The sequence below is a fragment of the Molossus molossus genome, unplaced genomic scaffold (assembly GCF_014108415.1).
Source record: "Molossus molossus isolate mMolMol1 unplaced genomic scaffold, mMolMol1.p scaffold_m16_p_11, whole genome shotgun sequence".
Lineage (NCBI taxonomy): Eukaryota > Metazoa > Chordata > Mammalia > Chiroptera > Molossidae > Molossus > Molossus molossus.
In genome coordinates, this window is record NW_023425346.1 from 79,041,030 (window position 1) to 79,064,685 (window position 23,656).

The 23,656-nt window shown below is 38.5% G+C and overlaps 2 protein-coding genes and 2 non-coding genes across 7 annotated transcripts in view; 2 read left to right on the forward strand and 2 right to left on the reverse strand.

The window, feature by feature from the left end:
* Window positions 1–3,827, reverse strand: part of PPIG (peptidylprolyl isomerase G) — a 31,598-nt gene extending 27,771 nt beyond the window's left edge. The window contains exons 1-5 of the mRNA XM_036254293.1: window positions 3,762–3,827; window positions 3,151–3,228; window positions 2,969–3,043; window positions 2,177–2,284; window positions 1,275–1,319 (exon numbers count right to left, since the gene is read on the reverse strand). Of these exons, the coding sequence (XP_036110186.1) occupies window positions 1,275–1,319; window positions 2,177–2,284; window positions 2,969–3,043; window positions 3,151–3,211 (289 nt within the window). The 5' untranslated portion in view covers window positions 3,212–3,228; window positions 3,762–3,827. The remainder of the gene's footprint in view (window positions 1–1,274; window positions 1,320–2,176; window positions 2,285–2,968; window positions 3,044–3,150; window positions 3,229–3,761) is intronic.
* On the reverse strand, window positions 231–337 carry LOC118625984. Its single transcript, XR_004958817.1, has one exon. It is a non-coding gene; the product is annotated as a U6 spliceosomal RNA (small nuclear RNA).
* Window positions 1,675–1,801, forward strand: LOC118625923. The gene has a single exon (XR_004958773.1). It is a non-coding gene; the product is annotated as a small nucleolar RNA SNORA25 (small nucleolar RNA).
* Window positions 3,828–18,222: 14,395 nt separating the features above from the next.
* The window catches only part of FASTKD1 (FAST kinase domains 1), a 55,692-nt gene continuing 50,258 nt past the window's right edge, over window positions 18,223–23,656 (forward strand). For 3 of the 4 annotated variants that reach the window (XM_036254012.1, XM_036254015.1, XM_036254014.1), the window contains exon 1: window positions 22,357–22,403. The gene's annotated coding sequence lies outside the window, so the exon portion shown is untranslated. Of the gene's footprint in view, window positions 18,244–19,608; window positions 19,828–22,356; window positions 22,404–23,656 lie in introns of those variants that run through there. The other variant, XM_036254013.1, reaches the window with a different exon arrangement.

Here is a 23,656-nt window from a genome sequence, read left to right on the forward strand (position 1 = left end):
TTTTTTCCTTTTTTTTGTTCAGATATAGTGGGAGGGAGAGAGAGAAATATCAACGTGAAAGGGACACATCGAGTGGCTGCCACCTGCACGACCAACCAGGGCTGGGGACAAACTGCAACCGAGGCACGTGCCCTTAGCGAGAACCGAACCCAGGTCTCTCTGGACCGCAGGCCGACGCTCCAACTGCTGAGCCAAACCGGCCAGGGCGCTTCTTTCTTTTTTGAAGACCTGAAAATATGGAATGCTTCACAAATTTGCGTGTCATCCTTGTGCAGGGGCCATGCTAATCTTCACTGTATCATTTCAATTTTAGTGTATGTGATGCTGAAGCCAGCACCATTTATTTTATTTCTGACCGCAAAAGGGCATATATTATTCTGAGCACAGAGAGGTACTCATTAACTTAATCTTTGCTACAGCATCACTAATTGCAAAGAGAGCAGCTTTCCTTCCAATCTTGGATTAGAATGAGAACCAAGCAAGTGAAATATGAAACAAAATTCACTGAATCACACAGACAATAGATAGGTAATATGAAATATTTCTATAAGTCTTTCAAGAGATCATCACATCAAAAAATTTCAGTGAGAAAACTTAAATTTTGGGAAAATGTTACAGTTAAATTTTAGAATATCAAAGAGTTTTTAAAAATCTTCATAGAAAAATGGACCCACTAAAAAATGCAGATATCGTACTAAAAAATACTGCTGAATCTCCTTTAATAAAGGGTAAGATGATTCAATATTCATTTATGATAAAAACTCCCAACAAAGTGGGCATAGAAGGAACATACCTCAATATAATAAAAGCCGTATGTGACAAACCCACAGCTAACATACTCAATGGTAAAAAGCTGAAAGCTTTCCCTCTAAGATCAGGAACAAGACAAAGATGCCCACCCTTGCCACTTTTTCTTTAAATTTTTTTTTTTTAAACCTTCACCCGAGGATATTTTTGCATTTATCTTCAGATAGAGCAGGAGGGAGAGAGGGAGAAAGAGAGAGAGAGAGAAATCGATGTAAAAGAGACACATTGATTAGTTGCCGCCCACACAACCCCAACCAGGGCTGGGGACAAACTGCAACCGAGATATGTCCCTTAGCGGGAACCGAACCCAGGACTCTCTGTACCGCAGGCCGACGGTCCAACCGCTGAGCCAAACCGGCCAGGGCATTAGTGTACTGTTTAATCTTATTGATTCAACAGAGAAAAATCAAATGAATAAAATAGAAAACATTAAAAACACAATTTAGAATAAAAGCAAGCATTTTTACCTTCAAAAAATCCTCCATAAATAGATTCCCCTCCTCGTCCATTTCCTAGGGATGAAAAACATGGGCTCTTAGAACTCTAAACAGTAATCTCCTTGAAGGTACTACTAAACAAAATGCTTCTTAGAAAGTTAGTGCTTTGAATGAATGACTTCGAATCAATGATACTCAAAGGTTCACAGAAAATCATAAAGTCAATTCTGACAAGATCCCAAATTACTTTCTTTCCCTTATGATACAATAGTAATAACATGACAAAAATCTATTAAGATATGTGAGAGAGAAAAAAAAACAATGGTCAGATTATAATGATTTATATAGGGTTTTTAAACAGCAATTATTGACCCTTTTTCAAAGTATCTCTAAAATACAATTTCAGTGTTTTTATAATAAAAAAGTATATAGGTCATTTCAAAGAGAGCTTATGGGACCAAAACCAGGAGTTCTTAAAGCTGTGGCCTAAGACTGAAGTTCTCCATAGGATGTAATAGACACTTAATAGTGCTATGTTTTCCTGAGGACACACAAGATTTAGCTACTTGGATCAATAATTAGTGATGTGGGAAAGTAAATAAAAGTTTAACACTGAAAACGAAAAGTATAGGTAAAAACTATATTGTAGGTAAGCACTACTAGTTGTGACAAAACCAAACGCATACAGATACGTTACTAAAAAATACAGTATTTTGTTTTTCATTCAGAAACAAGTTTCTAAAATTAATTCATGAATCAAAGGTGAAATTATTTCCTGTGCTTCCTTCTTTTTATCTATTTCCATGAATACTTTTAATTGTTAGAGCAAAAAAAGAAATCCAAACTAGGGCTTCTAAGACTTGTCTAATTTTAGAGACCTATGACATTTAACAAGAAATATATAATTTTATTTTTGGGAATCAAAGTCTTACCTTCACTGAAGTCACCACCCTGAACCATAAAATCTTTGACAACTCTGTGAAAGAGACAACTCTTATAATGTAATGGCTTCTGAGTTGATTTCCCTGTCCCCTTTTCACCTATGAATAAGAAAAATTAGTAGGCCATTTAGTAGAAAGAAAATCAAGAAAGTAGTATTAAAGCACAATAAACGACGAAGCTGCCCTAACCGATTTCTCAGCAGTTAGAGCATTGGCCCGTGGACCAATGAGTCGCAGGTTCGATCTGGTCAAGGGCACATACCTCAGTTGTGGTTAGTCGCTGGCCTTGGTCGGGTCGTGCAGGAGGCAACCAGTCCACGTGGCTCTACCACATTGATGTTTCCCTTTATGTCTCTCTCTCTCTCTCTTTCTCTCTCTACCACATTGATGTTTCCCTTTATGTCTCTCTCTCTGTCTCCCCCTTCCATTCTATCTAATGATAAATAGAAAAATATCCTTGGTGAGGAATAAAAATAAATAAATAATAATAAATGATAAAGCTTTCACCCTGTAAAATATATCTCTGGAACCACATAGACTTTTATAAACTATAGAATTTTCACTCCCCTCAGGAATTCTTAAAAAATCCATTCAGTTTTCTTGGAGAGTGTCAAAATGTAGAAATCAATGTCAAATAAAATTCTATTATAAGTTATTTTCACATCCTAATCAATGTTGCATAATCTGTATGTTAAGAGAAAAAAGTAGTATGCATTAAGAAATCTAAAATATGTTTAAATAAAGATGGGACTATTATTAGGGCAATTGAAAATGTCAACAAACCTGTACAAAGACAACGAAAGTTCTCACATGTTTTAGGGCACACATCAGAAAATAATTCAAAGACAACTCTTCCAGCTAAGAAAAAACAAAGAAACAAAAAGGTAGTTGGCTTAAGCTCCTTACTAATTTAAAATATTAAATACTAATTTATAAATGTTAAATAGGAACATTAATCATCTTACCAGGTTGATTATTAATAGCGATGTCAAAAAAACATCGTGGACGCTGAACCTTTATTCCCATGGCTCCAGTATTTCAAGCTATGAGTAAAATATAGTTTTCAGGCAAATAGACAAAGATTTTTCATAAATCTCTATTAAAAAATATTCTGTGGCGCATAAACTAGAAATGTAATTAGAATTTATTTTGATATATACTTCCATGGCATAAATCATATGAATTCTTTTCTTTTGGAGATTAAACTGCATTTTGTGAGGCATAAAGAAAAGACTTAAAACAAAAGGCTTAGTCCTGGCTGGTGTGACTTCAGATGGTTGGAGCATCATTCCATGCACCAAGGGTCAAGGGTTCAATTCCCAATTAGGAGACATACCCAGGTTTCAGGTTCTATCCCCACTTGGGGTGTGTATAGGAGGCAACCAACTGATGTTTCTCTCTTCCCCTAAAAAAAAAAGTTGTGTGTATACACACACACACACACACACACACACACACACACGAAAAGGCTTAGCCATTATATGATATTTTCTATTTTAACAACCAAATAGATTTCCACCCCAAACAGAAAACTGCATTAAGTCTGTATGACTAGTGAACCCAACAGGCAAATTACCTTTAAATACAGAAAAATCAAGGACAAACTGATCCAATCCTTTTGGCCCTGGAAAACAAAAATGAGTTTTGATTAAAATGGTGATTTTATTATTTTTTTAATCTTCACCTGAGGATATTTTTCCATTTATTTTCGAACAGAATGGGGGGGGGGCATCAATGCAAAAGAGAGACATCGGCTGGTTGCCTCCCACATGAGCCCGACCAGGGCTGAGGACCAAGGGACGTGCCCTTGACTGGAATTGAACCTGCAACTCTTTGGTCCGTGGGCTGACGCTCTAACTCCTGAGCCAAACCGTCCAGGGATAAAATGGTGATTTAAAAAAAAACACATGCAAATAGCTTAAAAAAAAAAAAAAAAGCCAAAAACAAATCATCAAGGAAGAAAGGGGAATAATCTAACAACAGTAATATATGGTAGATTTATATTTTGAGTAAAAAAGCACATTAAGTTTTACATATGAGGACATTTTCTGACCATGAGCAATAACCTTTACTAATATGCTAGTGTAGACACAAAAAATACCAGTAAGTCAGATATTTTGTATAACAATTTTATCTACATAGTACATGACTATTATTTAACAGACATTCTTTCGATAAAGCATTCATTTTAAGGACTTAAAATGTTTGAATCATAATACTTTGTAGGGAATGACAAAGTAAGGTGAAGAGCAGAAGAAGCAAAGGTATTTAGTGTAAACAATATCCAAAATGATGAACCATAAAAATGACAGTTAAATCTCCTCAGAACAGAGATTACCTGAAATACATATGCTTTTCTGAAAATTATCATATCTAAGCTGGTAGCTCAGTAAGTAGTGTATGAGAACTTAGCTCCAGTGAGGCTCTGAACAATCTATATCCTCTATCCTGAAGTTTCTTCTCTTTTCCAATTTTTTAAATGTTTATTTTTAATTTTTTTTTAGAGAGAGGGAGACATAAAAACATCAATTGGCTGCCTCCTGCACGCCCCCTACTGGGGATCAAGCTGGCAACCTGGGCATGTGCCCTGACCAGAAATCAAATCCGGACCTCTCAGTCCTAGGGACGACACTAAATCCACTGAGCCACACTGGCCAGGCCTCTTTTAAATTTTTAATTGAAAAATTTTATTGAGACAATTATCAAGTCAGATTAAGTTGTAGGAAATACATACAGAGATAGAGTGTGCACTTAACTGTTTTCTCCAATGGTACCATTTTATAAAACTGTAGTATAACAGCACAACTGCAGCATAAAAGCACACCTACCCTGATACAATCCACTTATCCAATTCACATTTCCCTGGTTTTACTTGTACTCATTTGTGTGCATGTGTATTTATTTAGTTCTACACATGTTGGTTCATATATCTACCACCATCCCTTATCAGTTTATATATGCACCACAAAGCACAAGTCAGAATACTCAACAATAAAAGCAAGGAAGACTTTGCCCAAATTACCAACAATTTGGGAAATATAAATTATATGTATTCATTCATTTGATGGTGATTATGTAAATTAGAGATTAAATTACGTATCACATAGAAATAGAAAAAAAACCCTGGCCAGTTTGCTCAGTGGTTAGAGCATCGGACTGTAGACCAGAGAGTCCGGGGTTCAGTTCCCGCTAAGGGCATGGCAGGTACCTCTGTTGCAGATTGTCCCCGGCCCTGTTTGGGGTTGTGTGGGTGGCAACCATTTGATGTGTCTCTCTCACATCGATGTCTCTCTCTCTCTCTCTCTCTCCCCCTCCCTCCCTCCCTCTCCCTCCTGCTCTATCTGAAGATAAATGCAAAAATGTCCTCAGGTAAGGAATAAAAAAAAGAAAAAATTTTTTTCTCATAACTTCCTCTACTTTTATTTCTAACAGATATAATGGATACTAGAATTTGTTTCACATGAAACAAAGCAAAAACAGATAATCTTTCAATTCTCCAGTAGACTACAGACGTCCTAAAAACAATAAAACAAAACAAAATTTAGCAATTTTAATATCTTGCCAAATTTACTGCATTGCTTTTTTTTTACCTGTAGATTTCAGTTCTTGCCCTTTTGAAATGAAGAATACATTGAATCTGTAAATCTGAAGAAACTGTCCTATCTTTAAACAAAACATTATATTACTACTTAGTACCTACCTGATGATCCTTTATCTTCTAAATAATTTTTATAGGCCTTCTTAAATTCTCTACTTTTGGGAGTAGAGGACGTTTGATCATTTATTTATTTTTCTCAAAAAAAAAAAAAAATTAAAAAACAACTTTTAGTGATATTTGTTTAACCACAATATCCTAGGTAGAGATTTCAATCTTATAAAATGAAAATGGTATAGATAGTACTGCCCAAAATATATCGAATTGTGTACGATTAGTTAATTTCCTATATAACATGTTCATGAAAGTAAACTCCAAATTTCAAAACCAGGCAAAAGTTATGAAAGCTCAGAAAATAATCCCTAATTACCCATAACCTTTTAGATACAATCTTTGATGATTTTCCAAGTTTCTCAATTCTAATAAGGCACAACAACAATTACAATCCTATAGTTTTGGCACTTTGAAACTGCGACACTGCCACTACTTTATGAAGTTGAGAGCACATATGGGAGCTACTAGCTTAGTAATTTGTAGGTTTTGATCTGAGGGCTGCTTATATAGATGAATTTACTTGGAGAAAATGTTGAGCTACAATTACAATTTGCATTCTTTTTGGTGATGCTATGTTATACTTCAATAAAAATTTTATTTTATTAAAAAGAAGATATCTAAAACAAAACTCTTAATTTTCCATCCCAATTCTCTCAAAACTCAGAAAACAGTTCACTGTCCAACACAGCTGCTAAGGCTGAACACCTGGGATCATCTTTGGTTCCATTCTCCTTTACAACTCATTATCTAAATCATTAGAAAGTCAGTTTGGCACTAGCTTTAAAAATTATCCAAAAGCTCTTACTATCTTTACCTTACCATTTTTTTAATGTTGGACTACTGCTATAGCCTTCTAACTGGTCTTCTGCTTTTACTTAGTCCTGTACTTTCTACTCTCTGCAGAATAACCAGAGTGAAGTGATTCTTTAGAAGCACAAATCTTATCACATCATTCCTCTGCCTAATATTTTCTAATGTCTTACTATCATATTTAATCAAGATGTCTTACCATGGATTTTAAGACCCTAAACTAGTGCTGCCCGATAAAATATGAGCCACATAATATAATTTTACATTTTTTAGTAGCCACATTTTAAAAGTAAAAAGAAATGTTAATTTTAACATTTTATTTAACTCAGTATGTCCAAAATATTATTTTAGCAGATAATCAACATTACATACATTAAATGTTATTAATGAGATATATCACATTCTCTTTGTGGTACTAAGACTTAGAAATCCAGTGTCTGTTGATTCAAACTAGCCACATTATAATACGTGCTCAATAACTACATGTGGATCGTGGTTACTGTACTGGACAGCACAGTTCTGAATATTTTAGTTTCTGTTAACTGCTACAACTTAATTTAACATTCTCCTTAACTTGCTTCAGCCACAAAGGTATTCCTCATGTTCTTCAAACATTCCAAGGCTTATTCCCTCATCTGGTCTTTCACATTTACTATTCCCTCTGTGTAAAATGTATTTACCCCAGATCTTCACATGGTTCATTGCCTCAACTGATTTAAGTCACTGCTCAGGTATCCCCCCCTCATGGAAATCATCCGTGACCAACATGTTCAAAGGAGCAGCCCCTGTCCTCTAACACTTTATATCCCCTCACTCTGCTTTACGTTCTTTCCAGCATTTATTGCTACTTGATATAAAAACTTGAGTTTACAATAAAATATCTATTCCTCCTACTAGAATATAAGCTCCGCAATGTGATAGAGCTTTTCAGTTTTGTTCCCCTTTTAATTTCCAATGCCTGAAACAGTGGTTGGCTATGACAGAAAATAAGTATTTAATAAATGAATGAATGTACATACATGAAAGGATAGGCATGTGTGAGAATGCTTTTTGCAACACTGTAAAAACAAAAAGAAAACATTCAAAATGACCCCACAAAGAGAGAAAATTAAGGTATATACATGCTACTTAATATCCAGCAGTTTAGCCCACCGTGTGGCTCAGTGGTTGAGTGTCAACCCATGCACCAAAAGGTCGCTGGTTTGATTCCTGGTCAAGGTACATGCCCAGGTTGTGGGCCAAATCCCCAGTGGGGGGCATGCAGAAGGCATCCAATTGACGGTCTCTCTCATCAATATTTCCATCTCTCTCTCCCTGTAAAATCAATAAGGAAAAAATTTGGGGGGAAAAAAAGAAAAATGTCTTAAGAGATATATACCAAAACTCCTACAGTACTCTACAGAGGGAACCAGGCATAGGTGATGGAAGTCAATGGGGGTCTTTAGCTATAACTACTAAGGTTTGAATTTTTGCAACAAGAATATATTCATGGCCCTGGCTGGGTAACTCAGTTGGTTAGAGTGTCATCCCAATATGCCAAGGTTGTGGGTTTGATCCCTAGTCAGGGCACATGCAAGACTCAATCAATAGATAGATAAATAAGTGGAACAACAAATTGATGTTTCTCTCTCTTTCAAAAAACAACAAACAAATAAATAAATGATGGGAAATGAGATTACTATGTTGAAGAGATATCTGCACCCTGTGCACTGCAGTACTATTTATAATAGCCAACATAAAGACAACTGTGTCCATCAAGAGATGAATGAATAAAGAAAACATAATTGATATATAGTGGAACACTATTCAGCCATAAAAAGAGAACCCTGCCATTTGTTACAACATAATAAACATTGAGGTCATTAAGCTAAGTGCAATGAAATCAAACGAAGACTACTACTGTGTGATCTCACTAAAATGTGGCATCTAAAAATAAGTAAATAAAAAATATAAGCACACACACAAAATGTAATATTATTCAGCTACAAAAAAAAAGAGAAGGAAACTTGCCAGAGACTAACAGTCACAGGAGGGCAGAGGCAGATCTCAGGGTGCCTTGGACCTTTTGTTGAACTGTCCCAGGGCTCAGTGCTAGTGGGAGTGGCCTTGGTATGCAGCTTGGTCCTTCCTGTGAGAACCCAGACCCAGCAGAGAGCCACAAATTGGATTGCTTTGTAGTTCCAAACAGGTAATCTAGGGCCTTTCACAAGCAGTATCCGACACTGACCTGTACTAGAGACCTCCCAAAAGGCCTAGAACCAACACATCCAGTGGTGGGCTTCAGACCACATCAAGGCAATACCCAATTAGCTCCACAAGTGGCATATCCAAAGGGAGATCTCAGCAAGCAACGATCCCTGACAGAGCAAATTTCGCCTCATGGGGTCAGTCCCAGCACAGAAGTTCATATACCATGATCAGGACCAATGCTCATAGTGGTCCCATGCACCAAGAGGTCACCAGTTTGATTCAAGGTTGGGGCACATGCCCAGGTTGTGGTCTTGATGCCCAGTAGACGGCATGCAGGAGGCAGCAGGGTCAATGTTTCTTTCTCACATCATTTTTTAATCTCCCTCTCCCTTCCTCTCTCTCTAAAATAAATAAAAACCTATTTTTTAAAGAAAAAGAGAGGATCCAAATAAATTAAATCAGAAATGAAAAAGTTAACAACTAGCACCACAGAAACACACAGGAGTATCAGAAAATACTACAAACAACTACATGACCAGAAATTAGACAATCTGGAAGAAATGGATAAATTTCTAGAAACATACACTCTTCCAAAACTGAATCAAGAAGAAACAGAACATCTGAACCGACCAATTACAACCAACACAATTGAAGCAGTGATAAAAAACTTCCAGCAAACAAAAGTCCTGGATAAGATGGCTTCACAGGTGAATTTTACCTACCATTCAAAGAATACCTATCCTCTTCAAACTATAACAAAAAACAGCAGAAAAGATTCCTAGGTCAGTTCATGAGACCAGCATTATCCTAATTCCAAAACCAGATAAAGACACTACAAAGAAAAAAATTTATAGGCCAATATCCCTTCCTAATAAACACAGATGCAAAAATCCTCAACAAAGTATTAACAAACAAAATTCAGAAACACACTGAAAAGATCATACAATAGCCTTGGTAGGTTTGGCTCAGCAGTTAAAACAAGCATCAGCCCACGGACTGAAGGGTCTCGAGTTCTATTCCCAGTCAAAGGCACATACCTGGGTTACAGGTTCAATCCCCAGTCCCTGCTAGGGTTGTGCAGGAGGTAACCAATTGATGTGTCTCTCTCATATCAATGTTCTCCCCTACCCCTGCCCCGTCTTTCACTCCATCTAAAAACAAACAAACAAACAATGAAAAAATATCTTTGGGTGAGGATTAACCAAAAAGATCTTTAAAACATCTTACACCAGCCCTGGTCAGGTAGAGCTGCATTACCCCGATACAAGGTTGCAAGTTTGATGTCTAGTCAGGGCACATACAATCAATCAGTGGCCCCACTGGTGTGGCTCAGTGGTTGAGCGCTGACCCATGCACCAAGAGTTTGCCGGTTTGATTCCCCGTCAGGGCACATGCCGTGGGCCTGATCCCCAGTGGGGGGCATGCAGGAAGTGACCAATCGATGTTTTCTCTCATCCATGTTTCCATCTCTCTCTCCCTCTCCATTCCTCTCTCTAAATTCAATAAAGAAAAAAAAAAAGAATCAATCAGTGAATGCATAAATAAGTAGAACAACAAATTGATGTTTTCCTCTCTCTTTCTCTAATCAATTAAAAAAAGATCATACACCATGATCAAGTGGGATTTACTCTGGGGATGCAAGGTTGGTATGATATCCACAAATCAAATTAACTTGAAACACCACATAAACAAAATGAATAAAAATCAGCCTGGCCGGTGTGGCTCAGTGGACTGAACTTTGTCTTGTGGACTGAGAGGTCCCCATTCGATTCCCACTCAGGGCACATGCCCAAGTTTCGGGCTCGATCCCTGGTAGGGGTTATGCAGGAGGCAGCCAATTGATGTTTCTCTCTCACATTGATGTTTCTATCACTGTCTAAAAAAAAAAAAATCAATAAAAACATACTTAAAAAAATAAAAGAAAAAAAGTAAGAATTACAGATGGTGTCCTGATAGCTAATAGAACTAGCTCATCCCATCATGAATGGCTACCAATTTCCATTTAAGAATGAATGCTGCCTTACCAAAAAAAAAAAAAATCTAATTTAAAATATGCAAAAGGACAAAAACCTTACTTCCAAGCCATTGATACTGCAAGACCACAATAGAAAGCACCAAAAATTAAGGGCCTTTAATAAGTCCCAAGAAATATAATTTATGCTCTTCAATTTGCTCATTCAAGAACTGCAGAGCTCTTACTGAAAGACAATTTTACAGAATTTTAACAAACCCAAACGTTTATTTTTGAAACCCCCAGTTTCATGATAGTCTGAGAAATCAAAATATAATTTTATAGATGAAGAATCTGAGTTCAGAAGGATGGCTGAGCCAGCCCTAGCTGAATAGCTCAATTGGTTAGCACGTCCTCCAGAAAGCCAAGGTAGTAGTTTCCTCAGGGCACATACAGGAATCAATCAATGAATGCATAAGTAAGTGGAACAGCAAATTGATGTTTCTGTCTCTTTCCCTTCCTTTCTCTCTCTTAAAAAAAAAAAAAAGATGGTTGTGCCAGAAACAAATCAAAATTTTCTAACCTAAAAAAGTTTGCAGACCTGGCCAGTTCAGACCTCAGACCAAAGGGTCTCGGGTTCGATCTCTGGCCCCAGTTAGGGTCATGAGGGAGACAACCAGAAGATGTGTCTCTCCCTTCCTCCCACTCTAAAAACAAAATCAACAGAAAAGTATCCTCGGGTGAGGATTAACAACAAAAAAAGTTTGCAAACTTGTACAACAGGGAAGGTGACCTTGACAACAGCCTGCAATGACCAAAAAATAAAAATAAAGGCACAGAATCCTACCAGACAAGATCCATTAGGATCCCAGGAAACCAGTAATCCTGAATCATAAAGAAAACATTAAACAATGTAAAATGAACTCTTTAAGACAGACATAAGTAACTTGTTATAAAAATAATCCCATTTCAAATGGTTAAAATTAAAGGGGGGGGGTGCTAAAATGGGTAACTTTTGATACATAACAAATATTATGTATTAGGCTATGCTAGGTATCTGTGCCTATTCTGTTTTTTTTTTTTATGGCACAATTTTCTGGGTTTTTTTTATGGCACAATTTCAAAAATGTTCACACACACCCTCACCAACATTCTTCCGAATCAGTAAATTACTTACTGGCCATTCTTTGCTAAATGTGAATAATAGTACACACACATAGATTCCCCCTATCTGGTTTTAGCTACTGAAAGTTAACATACTCCCAAATTTCCAAAACATTTCACTGTTCCTCGGAGGTATTTTTTATCATTATTGCAACAACTTGGTCCCGCACATAAAGTAGTGTTGTGAGAAGAAAGTAAAATCAATACACAAAATGGTACTTGTATAACATTTCCAAAACGACGGAGAGTTCTCCATTCCCGTAGACTTCGACTTAACCCTTTTAAGATGAGCCAAATCCCCCCCCCCCCCCCAGGCATATGGAGCTCAGAAGCCATCACCTTCGTCCTAAAGTAATTACCTCCTAAAAGGCCTGCGCTGCTCAGATCCTCGAAGCCGTGGGAGAACTTGGAGACAGCTCTGGGATGAGAGGGCAAGGGCCTGGATTTGAGTTTTAGGAGAACGCTGAACTACGTGGCCTGGGCCACTTAACTATTCGCGATAGACGCTGTCTCTAAGAGGGGGGAAAAAAGGTCGCAGTGGAAGGAAAGCCTGTCTTCAATCTAATCTCAACCCGTGATCCAGGCTCCTCGCCCGCCACTCTCCAACCCTAACCTGACACCTCCCCCGACCCCACCAACCCTCCTACCTACCCCACGTCAGTGTTTAGTCTTACAATCCCGAAGCATCAGAAACCACCCTGGCTCCCCAGAGTTCAGGCCGCCGTCGCTGCCGCCATATTACAGCTTGTGCGGCAAAATGCGTCAGGGAGGGAGGCGTGCGCCGGAACGGAGAGGGCGGGGGCTGGCCGGGGGAGGGCCGCTGCCCAGGCCCGGTGACAGGGCTGGAAGCCTTCTCCAGGGGCAACAGCTGCAACGCCAGCGCCACGGTCCTCGGGGGCCCCTCTGACACCAGGCCGCCCCGATACCGCAAGGGGAAGACGGTTAACTCGGCAGGGCCTATCGCGCCGGCTCCGCCCCTCTCCTCCGGCCCTTCCCGCTCTCGTACCCTCGGGCTGCTGCGGAGGACGCCGCCGAAACAACACGGACTCGTGCCGCTCACCTGCACCAGTACAGTCTCCTCTTCTCAGGTCCGGTCCTCTAAAGCGCTTCAAATCTACCGCCGCCAGAAAAGGCGCTAAAGCCCACTACCCACCTCCCTCCCCCACAACCCAGTCCCGGTGTGGAGGGAAGGCGTCGCGCCGGAAGTACGTCACGGGTTGGCTGACCTTATCTCCTGGTGGTCCCTTGATTGCGTCACCCAGGCCTTCCCTGGAGCTCCAGGACCTGTTAAATACTGCTAAATATTTAGTATATAGGTAGTTTAGTGCTTTCTGTGTGAGTTGATTGGGAACGTTTATAACTGTCAGAATGCCATATAGTTCGTGAGATGAGTGCTTCATTTAGTAAACATTGATCTTTATTGAAAAGAAAGCCCTACCTTCAAGAAGCTGCCAGCCCTGGATGGATGTCCCAGTTGGTTGGAGCGTGCCTACAATTAAAAGGTTGGGGATTGGATTCCCGGTCAGGGCACGTAGGTAGGTTGTGGGATGGATCCCCAGGGTTGCATTCCCCAGTCAAGGTGCGAGGTGCAACCTGTCCATGTTTCTCTCTAATCGATGTATCTTCTCCCCACCCCACACCCCTTCAATAAAACCATTTCCTGGGTGAGGATTTTTTTTAAAAAAGAAGCTTCCAGTTCAGCTTCTAGTTAATGCTATGACACACGTTTTTTAAAAAAGAAAGTGCTATTTCAGGAAAAAAAGGAAATTACAAAGTCACAGATGCTAGTTGTTTTTTATATTCTCACGACCCATAATTATATAGGTTATTATAGTTGTTTTGCAGATAAAGAAATTGAGGCTCAGGAAGGTTAAGTGCCTCCCCCTCAAACCCACTTTCTACATATCTAAAAGCAAGTCTTTGACTCCAAATCCAGTGTTCTTTAGGGGAAATATGACATATTTTTAATATTTTGGGAAGAGTCCCTAGATTGTATTAGAAACAAATGCCCACTGCTCTTTGGTGGGGAAGTGTGTGGGGCAAGTTTTAAAGGAACTAGCTAAGGGAACTTAGATTTTATTATTGTGTAAAAAGAATGTGAGTTATGATTTTAATTGTTCACTTATTTATGGTCTGTGAATTAATTATCAACAACAGGTAGGCATGTGTTACATGGAAGGGCCTTGTTTTACATAGCTGTAAAAACAGGGCAATTCCTTAAACCAATGATTGCCTTTATTTCAGGTGAACAGCAGCATATTCATCTTTGGACAGTTCAGTAGTTGTATGATTTACACATTGTAGTGAGGAGGGAATTTGTGTAAGACCTTAAAAAATCTGATTTATATTAATCACTGTATTAAGATAGATTTTTTTGAGTATTGGTTTGTTTGATTTTTGTTTATTCAGCTCCCATCAGAATATATTTTTATTTAGCTATGACATATAGACTTCTACTTGCTGACAAAGATAATATGTAAATGATATTGCTCTTACATTGGTGTATCCTTCCTCTTTCTCACCCATTTAGTCAGAGACATTAAAAAAATTTTTTTTCTTTATTGATTTGAGAGAGAGAGGAAGGGAGAGGGAGAGAGATAGAAACGTTGATGAGAGAGAACATCAATTGGCCTCCTCCTGCATGCTCCCCACTGGGGATTGGGCCCACAACCTGGGCATGTGCCCTGAATTAAACCAGCAACCTCTTGGTGCATGGGTCGACACTCAACCACTGAGCCACACTGGCCGGGCTAGTCAGAGACATTTTTGAGGATATGTTACAGATCATACACAATTAACATGTGTACCAAGGTAACATTACTAATCTTGTTCTATGATATACCATCTTCCAAGAGAAGTAGACCTATATATTATCAGCGTAAGAAACATCTAGCCTTGGCCGGTTTGGCTCAGTGGTTAGAGTGTTGGCCTGCGGACCAGAGAGCCCTGGGTTTGGTTTCCGCTGAGGGCACATACCTCCATTGCAGTTTGTCCCCAGCTGTGGTTGGGGTCATGTGGGTGGTAACCAGTCGATGTGTCTCACTCACATCAATGTTTCTCTCTCTCTCCCCCCACCTCCCTCCTGCTCTATCTGAAGATAAATGCAAAAATGTCCTTGGGTGAGGATAAAAAAAAGAAACATCTAAACCTGTAGAGAATTTTTGAGTTTGTTTGAGGCAAACTGACAACTAATGTGGAGCAAAATATCAACAAATTGAGAATATACTTCAGAGAATAGCAGTTCTGCAGCTTCCTTTACACATTAGAATCAAAAAGGAGAGGTAAGGAGGGTTACAAGAAATCCATTGGTGGTAATTTAAGAGGGTAGAAGAAAGCAGGAAATCTCTGGGATTGGATAAAAAATAAAATGGAGAGATACTTCTTTTACCTTGATAGATACAGGATAGTTAATAATTAACATCTATAGCACACAGAGTTGGTATTCAGTGAACAAGATAACAATGGATTCTGTGGTCTGGTTTTCTGGTGGTGGGTGTTCCCTGAGGGGTCTGGAAAAGGAGATTACCCTGACATTTCAAAGGTATGTTATTTTAGATGCAAAAAGACAACAGACAGACTCATGTAAGGTAAAGATAGACCTCTGTTGCCCTGACTAGTTTGGCACAGCGGTTAGAGTGTCAGCCTGTGGACCATGGAGTCACGGGTTCAATTCTTCGTCAGGGGCACATACCTCGGTAGCAGGTTCAATCTCTGGCCACTGTCGAGTAGTGTGGGAGACAACCAATTGATGTTTCTTTCTCCCTCCCTCCCCCTCTATCTAAAAAAAAATCAAAGGAAAAGTATGCTCAGGTGAGGATTAAAATTTTTTAAAAAGACCTTTATTAAGGAAACTACAGGCCTGGGATGTGACTACCTGCCATAACCCTCTCTTAGAGATTTTTATGTTCAGATCATCCTATGTGATTACTTTTACTCTGAGTTTGTAAAGCCCGCCATGCAGGTCTCCTCTTAGCTTGTCAGGTTTCGTGTGTGACCCTTTTTTAATCTACAATATGAACTGACTGAGAATTATTTAATAGTAAAATATTAATAAGTACTGTGGCTCAATGGTTGAGCGTTGACCCATGCACCAAGAGGTTGCTGGTTCAATTCCCAGTCAAGGCACATGCCCAGGTTGTGGGCCTGATCCCCAGTTGGGGGCAAGCAGGAGGCGGCCAATCAATGTTCTCTCATCAATGTTTCTATCTCTCGCTCTCTATCCCTTCCTCTCTCTCTAAAATCAATAATGAATTTTTTTTTTCTAGAAAGTACTGTGGGGGCTAAAAAATTGATACTTTTCCTTCCACATTCTAAGTTCTTCTAGCTGGGCTAATAAATTAACAGAGACAGATTAATAGGAGAAAATAAAAATTTTAATACATGAGCATGAGGAATTCACAGTCATGAAAAATCTAGCAAAGCAGATTTTTGTATTTGTTTTGTTCATTGCAGCTTTATTTACAATAACCAAGATGTGCAAACAACCCAAGTGTCTATCAATGGATGAATAAATAAAAAGATGTGATATATACAACAGAATACTCATTAGCCTTTAAAAAAAAAAAAAAGAATGAATCTTGCAAAGCAGATTTAAAAGTCCACATGATCTTTCCCGGCTGGTTTGGCTCACTGGATAACTGGACAATAAATGGGTCTGACCTGCCTGTCACTACTTGAGCCAATTAAGCAATATGAATTACATATGAGTGTTTATATCAATATTGTGGGCAGTATGGGAGAGCAACTAGGTCATCCTGCAAAAATCTGTTCTCTACTCCCTCCATAGCCAGTTGCTTATATTGGGCGTTGCATGAGGAAGTAGACAAAGGGGATATCAGTGGGTAAAATGGTTACAGAGTACAGGCATGGGGAAGTAATGGGAGCTGGGGAATGTGGGCAGTCTCCAGTGCACCACCTCCATTATTCTAAGGTTATTAGTCTTTCCATGATGGGGAGGCAGGGAGGCAGAGGGCAGTTCTCAGGTAAGGAGAATGGACAGCATTCCTGAGGTAAACTCCCAGGGCAAACAGCTAGCTCCCAGCCAGGTCAGAATGGGCTTTCTTTAATCAGAAAAAGCAGTCACAATGAACAGAGCAAGAATGTTCAACATTTCTTAGAACTATGGCTAGCACCCCACTATGATCAGTTCTCTATTGTTTTCTCCTGCCCCTTTCATTTATAGTGTCAGCCCACAGACCGAAGAGTCATGGGTTTGATTCCTGGACAAGGGCACGTACCTCAGTTGCAGACTCAATCCCTGGCCCTTGTCAAGGTCTTGTGGGAGGCAACCAAATGATGTGTCTCTCTTACATCGAAGTTGCGCTCTCTCTCCCTCTCTCTCTCTCTCTCTCTGTCGCTCTCTCTTCTTCCCTACCACCCTATCTGGGAAAAAAAAAAATCAATGGAAAAACATTCTCCAATGAGGGTTTAAAAAAAAAAAAAAGAGCCAATATGATCAATTGCTATACTTGTTGAAGGTCTACAAATAATCAGGCCAAATACATTAGAACTAGACTTATGTAGTAAATAAGTTAGTCTTGATTTGTCTATCTTTGAGAAAAATGAGAGTGATTTTAGAAAGAAACGTTGCATTTCAATAGAAACTGTAATACACAGTTATGGATATTAGAGTCTAGTTTAGTTAATTGTCTTTAAAATTTTACTTTTCACCTGTAAACTGGGCTGGATCCTGAATTTTTCTTGTTTTCTTCAATATTTGACCACAGCCCTCTGAACCAGAAATTTTCAACTGGTGTGCCACAAGAATTTCTAAAACATGCAATATGTGACTAGTCAGAGGCACTGACCTCTTTTCCCTTAGACTGTCAAATTTAAAAAATGACAACAGCCAACACAACACTAGCCATCCGATGTGAGTAAATCAAAATTATACCTATTTTTTTGTCAGATTGGCAAAAAATATAATTTTTTTTTTGAGATGGAAAAGGTCAAAAAGTGCTGCTCTGAACTAATGTTTCATTTTTCTCCTATCCTTTGATTTGGAATTATTGAGAACTGAAACTGTTTTGTGTGTTTTTTCTGAGCCTTACAATTAGTAACTACATGTGTTCATTTTTTCCCTTTGTTTCTCTTGCCTTAGGTGTTGTATCAGTGAAAATTCTGCTGCGTGTGATGTCTGAAATTTTGTTGCCTACATTTTCTTCTGGGATTTTTATGGATTCATGAGTCACATTTAAGTCTTTTATCCATTTTGAGTTTATTCTTGTGTATGGTGTAAGTTGGTGGTCTAGTTTTGTTTTTTGCATATAGCTACAGCAAAAGGAAAACCATCAAAATAAAAAAGGAACGCACTATATGGGAGAGCTTAATTGCCAACAATACATCAGATAAGGGATTAATTTAAAAAATATATAGAATACTCATACAACTCAACAAAAGGAAGACAAAGAATCTAATTTAAAAATGGGCAGAGGAATTTAATAAACCTCTCCAGACAGGACATACAAATGGCTTAGAGACATATGAAAAAATGTTCATTGTCACTAATCATCAGAGACATGCAAATTAAAACAATTATGTGGTATCACCTCACATCTGCCAGAATGGCTGCCATCAACAAATCATCAAACAACAAGTGTTGGTGAGGGTGTGGAGAAAAGGGGACTCTAGTACAATGCTGGTGAGAATGCAGACTGATGCAGCCACTATGCAAAACAATATGGTGTTTCCTCAAAAAATTAAAAATGGAACTGCCATTTGACTCAGTGATCCCACTTCTAGGAATATATCCTAAGAAGCCTGAAACACCAATCAGGAAGAATATATGTACCCCCATGTTCATAGCAGCGCTATTTACAATCGCTAAGATCTGGAAACAGCCCAAGTGTCCATCAATAGATGAGTGGATAAAAAAAGCTGTGGTACATGTACACAATGGAATACTATGCAACTATAAGAAAGATCTCTTATCCTTTGAGACAACATGGAGGGACCTGGAGAGTATTATGCTAAGCAAAATAAGCCAGTCAGAGAAAAACAAATACCACATAATCTCACTTATTTGTGGAGTATAATGAACAAAAAAAGCTGATGAACAAAACAGACCTGGAGATATAGGAAAGAATTCAGTATGGTAAATAGGGCTTCAGGCAGGGGCCTGTTTTCTGGATAACCGCTGTGTCCCTTTGCTTCTGAGTTGCCTAGCAAGAATTTGCCTGCCTTGAGTGTTCTGCTCTTCCTCAGCTACCTGTAAATCACCCAATTCTCACTTTTGAAATTTAAGACCCTGTTTCCCTCCTCTTCTCCTTTGCTCAGAATGTCATAGATACCTAATGCTACCTCATTGTCTTTGGCATTTTCATGCTTATATGAATTTCCCTTGTGCATGTATTCAAATTTTATTTTCTCCTGTTAATCTATCCCTGTTAATTTGATTATTAGCCCAGCTAGAAGAATTTAGAAGATGGGAGGAAAAGTATTCATTGTTTCTAGCCCACACAGTACTTACTAGAATAGAATATATTACAAATGGTGAGATTTTAAAAGGTTCTTGAAAAAGTTTTGAAGCAGCATTATGTGTTAAAATATCCTTTTATGAAATGATGGTTATAGAATGTGGTAATTGTTTTCTTTCTCTAGATGTTCCTACTTGGACAAATGAAAAATTGGCATGCCTTGTTTGAACCCAAATATATTGACATTTCACTGGTCTGTGAAATCCTAAACTTTCCAAAATGGATTTGACATGGATTTATTGTTCCAAGAAGGAAGCTGTTACAAGTAAAAGGAAGTGTTATCGCCAACAATACCGTGTCTTAAAGAACAACAGATTTATTTCTCTTACATAGTAAATCTGAGGTGGGTAGGCCAAGTCAGAGGACAGCTAAGCTCCATATAGTCATTCAGGAACTTAACTTCCTTCCATCATGTTATTCCAACATACTCCACAGCCTTGACATTGCATGATTTGGGTTTGTTGCTTTGGGTTTTGGCTGACAGGAAACAGAAAGAAAAAGTAATGTCTTAAGGCCTAAACCAGGACATAGCACATGCCCCTTTGGTTCTAATTTCATCAATAAGAACATGGCCAACCTCAGTTACAAGGTGGGAAGTGTAATATTGGTGTATGCCCTGAAAGAAGAGGAGAGGGTATTTTGGTGGAAAATTACAGTCTGGACCACATATCACATAGTTGTTTGCATAATTAGTTTGTGTGACCATTCTACACTGTGAACAGATACAAGATTTGCTATCATGTTGCTAGTGTTTTGAAATACTGTTTAGCCTCCAGCACTCTTAGAGGAACTATTACTTGAGGTCACTTTTAAAAAAAAAAACTTATCTTTATCGTGGAATGTATTACGAATGTCCCTCCTTTTCCCCCCCTTGACCTCCTCCTCCCCATTCCCACCCCCCTCCTGTCTTACCCACACTATAGTCTGTGTCTATTGGTTATGCAAATATGCATATAAGTTCTTTGGTTTCTTTCTTCCCGCCCCACCTCCCCCCTTCCCTTTGAGGTTCATTAGTCTAACAACCAATTTGTACTTCTTAATTCCTTCATCTTTTGCACCCAACCCCCCTCCCATCTGGCAACCAACAAAAAATTATCTGTATCTATGAGTCTTTTCTGTTCTGTCTTCTCATTTTATTTGTAGATTCAAATAAAATGTTGATAGATACATATCTTTTATTGTTCATATTTTATCTTCTTCTTCAAGAAGACCCTTCAACATTTGATATAATACTGGTTTCGTTGTGATGAACTCCTGTAGCTTTTTCCTGTCTGGGAAACTCTTTATATGGCCATCAATTCTAAATGATAGCTTTGCAAGATAGAGTAAACTTGGTTGTAGGTCCTTGCTTTCATTCACTTTAAATATTTCTTGCCACTCCCTTCTGACCTGCAAAGTTTCTTTTGAGAAATCAGCTGACAGCCTTATGGGAGCTCCCTTGTAGGTAACTATTTTTCTCTTGCTGCGTTTAATGTTCACTCTTTGTCTTTAACCTTTTGCATTTTGATTATGTGGCTTGGTGTGGGCCTCTTGGGGTTTATCTTGATTGGGACTCTTTCTGGACTTGTATGTCTGTTTCCTTCACCAAGTTAGGGAAGTTTCCTGTCATTTTTTCAAATAGTTTTTCAATTTCTTGCTCTCTTTCTTCTCCTTCTGGCACTCCCATGATGTGAATGGTGGTATACTTGCAGATGTCCCACAGGCTCCTCATTTTTTTTGGATTCTTTTTTATTTTTGCTATTCTGATTTGGTGTTTTTTTGCTTCCCTAGCTTCCAAATTTAGGTTTGCTTCTTAGCTTCACCTACTCTACTATTCATTCCCTGTAAATTATTCTTTATTTCAGTTAGTACATCCTTCATTTCTAACTGGTCCTTTATTATGCTCTTGAGGTCCTCACTAAGTTCATTGAGTGTCCTCATAAGCAGTGTTTTGAACTCTGCGTTTGTTAGATTGCGTTTGTTAGATTATTTCCATTTCATTTAGTTCTTTTCCTGGAGTTTTGCTCTGTTCTTTCATTTGGGACATGTTTCTTTGTCTCCTCATTTTGGCTGCCTCCCTGTGTTTGTTTTTATGTATTAGGTAGAGTTGCTATGTCTCCTAGGCTTCCTATGGAGGCCTATTGTAGTAGGTGTCCTGTACGGTCCAGTGACACAGCCTTTCTGGTCACCCAGCTCGGCCCTTGAGGTGCACCCCTCGTGTGAACTTTACACCCTTCTGTTGTAATTGAATCTTGATTGCAGTCTTGATGTGACTTCTTTTTAAATATTTTTTCTTTATTGATTTTAGAGAGAAAAGAAGGGAGAGGGAGAGAGAGATAGAAACATTGATTAGAGAGAACATTGACTGGCTTCCTCCTGCACACCCCCCACTGGGGATTTTGCCTGCAACCTGGGCATATGCTCTGACCGGAAATCGAACCAGTGACTTCTTGGTGCATGGGTCGATGCTCAACCACTGAGCCACACCAGTTGGACTTGACTTCTTTAATTTCATTGTTATAGGACTTCCATTCAGCTTGATTTCAGGCAGTTCTGAAGGATGTTTGTTCTGTAGTTTAGTTGTAATTTTGATGTTACTTAAGGTTATTTATAATATCAGATTTAAAGACAGAACAGAGTAGTTTTACAATAATCAAAACAGGGATTTACAAGGGGTGACTTCAGTTAACCCTTGACTTATTTTACATGCCTTTTTTAAAGGTAGGATTTAAGAAAACATATTTTTATTGATTTTTAGAGACAAGGGAAGAAAGAAACATCAACATCAGAGCAACACATCCATCAGCTGCCCCCTGCATGCCCCCTACAGGGAATCGAGCCTGAAACCCCAGCATGTGCCCTGACTGGGAATCAAACTAGCTACTTTCAGGTGCGTGGGACAACGCCCAACCAACTGAGCCACACCAGCCAGGGCTAAAGGTAGGATTATTATTATTATTATTATTATTATATATATTTTTAATCCTCACTTGAGGACATACTTAGAGAGAGGAAGAGAGAGAAAGAGAGAAACATTGATGTGAGAGAGAAACATCAATCGGTTGCCTTCTGTGTGTGCCCTAACTGGGGATCAAACCTGTAACATAACCCAGGTATATACCTGACCAGGAATCAAACCAGCAACCTTTCATATACAGGATGATGCTCAACCAACTGAGCCACTCTGGCCAGGCTAAAGTCAGGATTTTTAAATTAAAATTTAACATATATTCACAAACCATAAATATAGCTCAATACATTTTACAAAGTGAGCATACAGGTGTAACCTCCACTATATTAAGACAAAGAGCAATATCAGCATCCCAGAAGCCTCCTTCATGCCCCTCCTTGCCCACCCCATCCAGTAATTCTACCACCTCACTCCACCCCAAAATAGATAACCTCTATTTTTGAATGTTATATAAATAAAATTATGAATATGTATTTATTTGTGGCTGGCCTTTTGCATAATGTTGTGTTTGTGAAATTATCAATATTACTGCATGCAACAATAGTTTGTTTTAATTCCTGTATAGTACTCCATTATATCGGTGTATTAGTCAGGGTTCTCCAGAGAAATAGAACCAATAGGATATATATAGGAAGTTATTCATTATGAGGACTTGGCTCATGTGTGTATGAAGGCTGAAAAGACTCACAGTCTTCTATCTGCAACATAGAGACCTTGGAAAGCTGGTGGCAATCAGGTAGGTAGAAAGCAAAAAGGAATAAGTCCTCCTTCAATTGCCTTTTTGTTTTATTCAGATGCTCCATGGATTGGATGATGCCCACCATCCAATTCACCCAATTTATATTGGGAAGACAATATACTTTACTAAATCTACCAATTCAAATGCTGATCTCATCCCAAAACACCCTCAGAGAGACACCTAAAATTAATGTTTAACTTGGGTATCCCTTGACCCAGTCAAGGTGACATATGAAATTAACCAGCACAATGGGAATTACACAGTTTATCCATTCCACTTTAGATGGATATTATTTTTTGTTTGTTTTTGTTTTTTAGTTATAGCTATTATGAAGAAAACTACAATGAACATTCTTTTTTTTTTTTTTAATCCTCATCTGAGTATATTTTTCCATTTATTTTCAGACAGAGTGGGAGGAAGAGAGAGAAACATCTGTTTGTTGTTCTACTTATTTATGCATTTATTGGTTGATTCTTGTATATA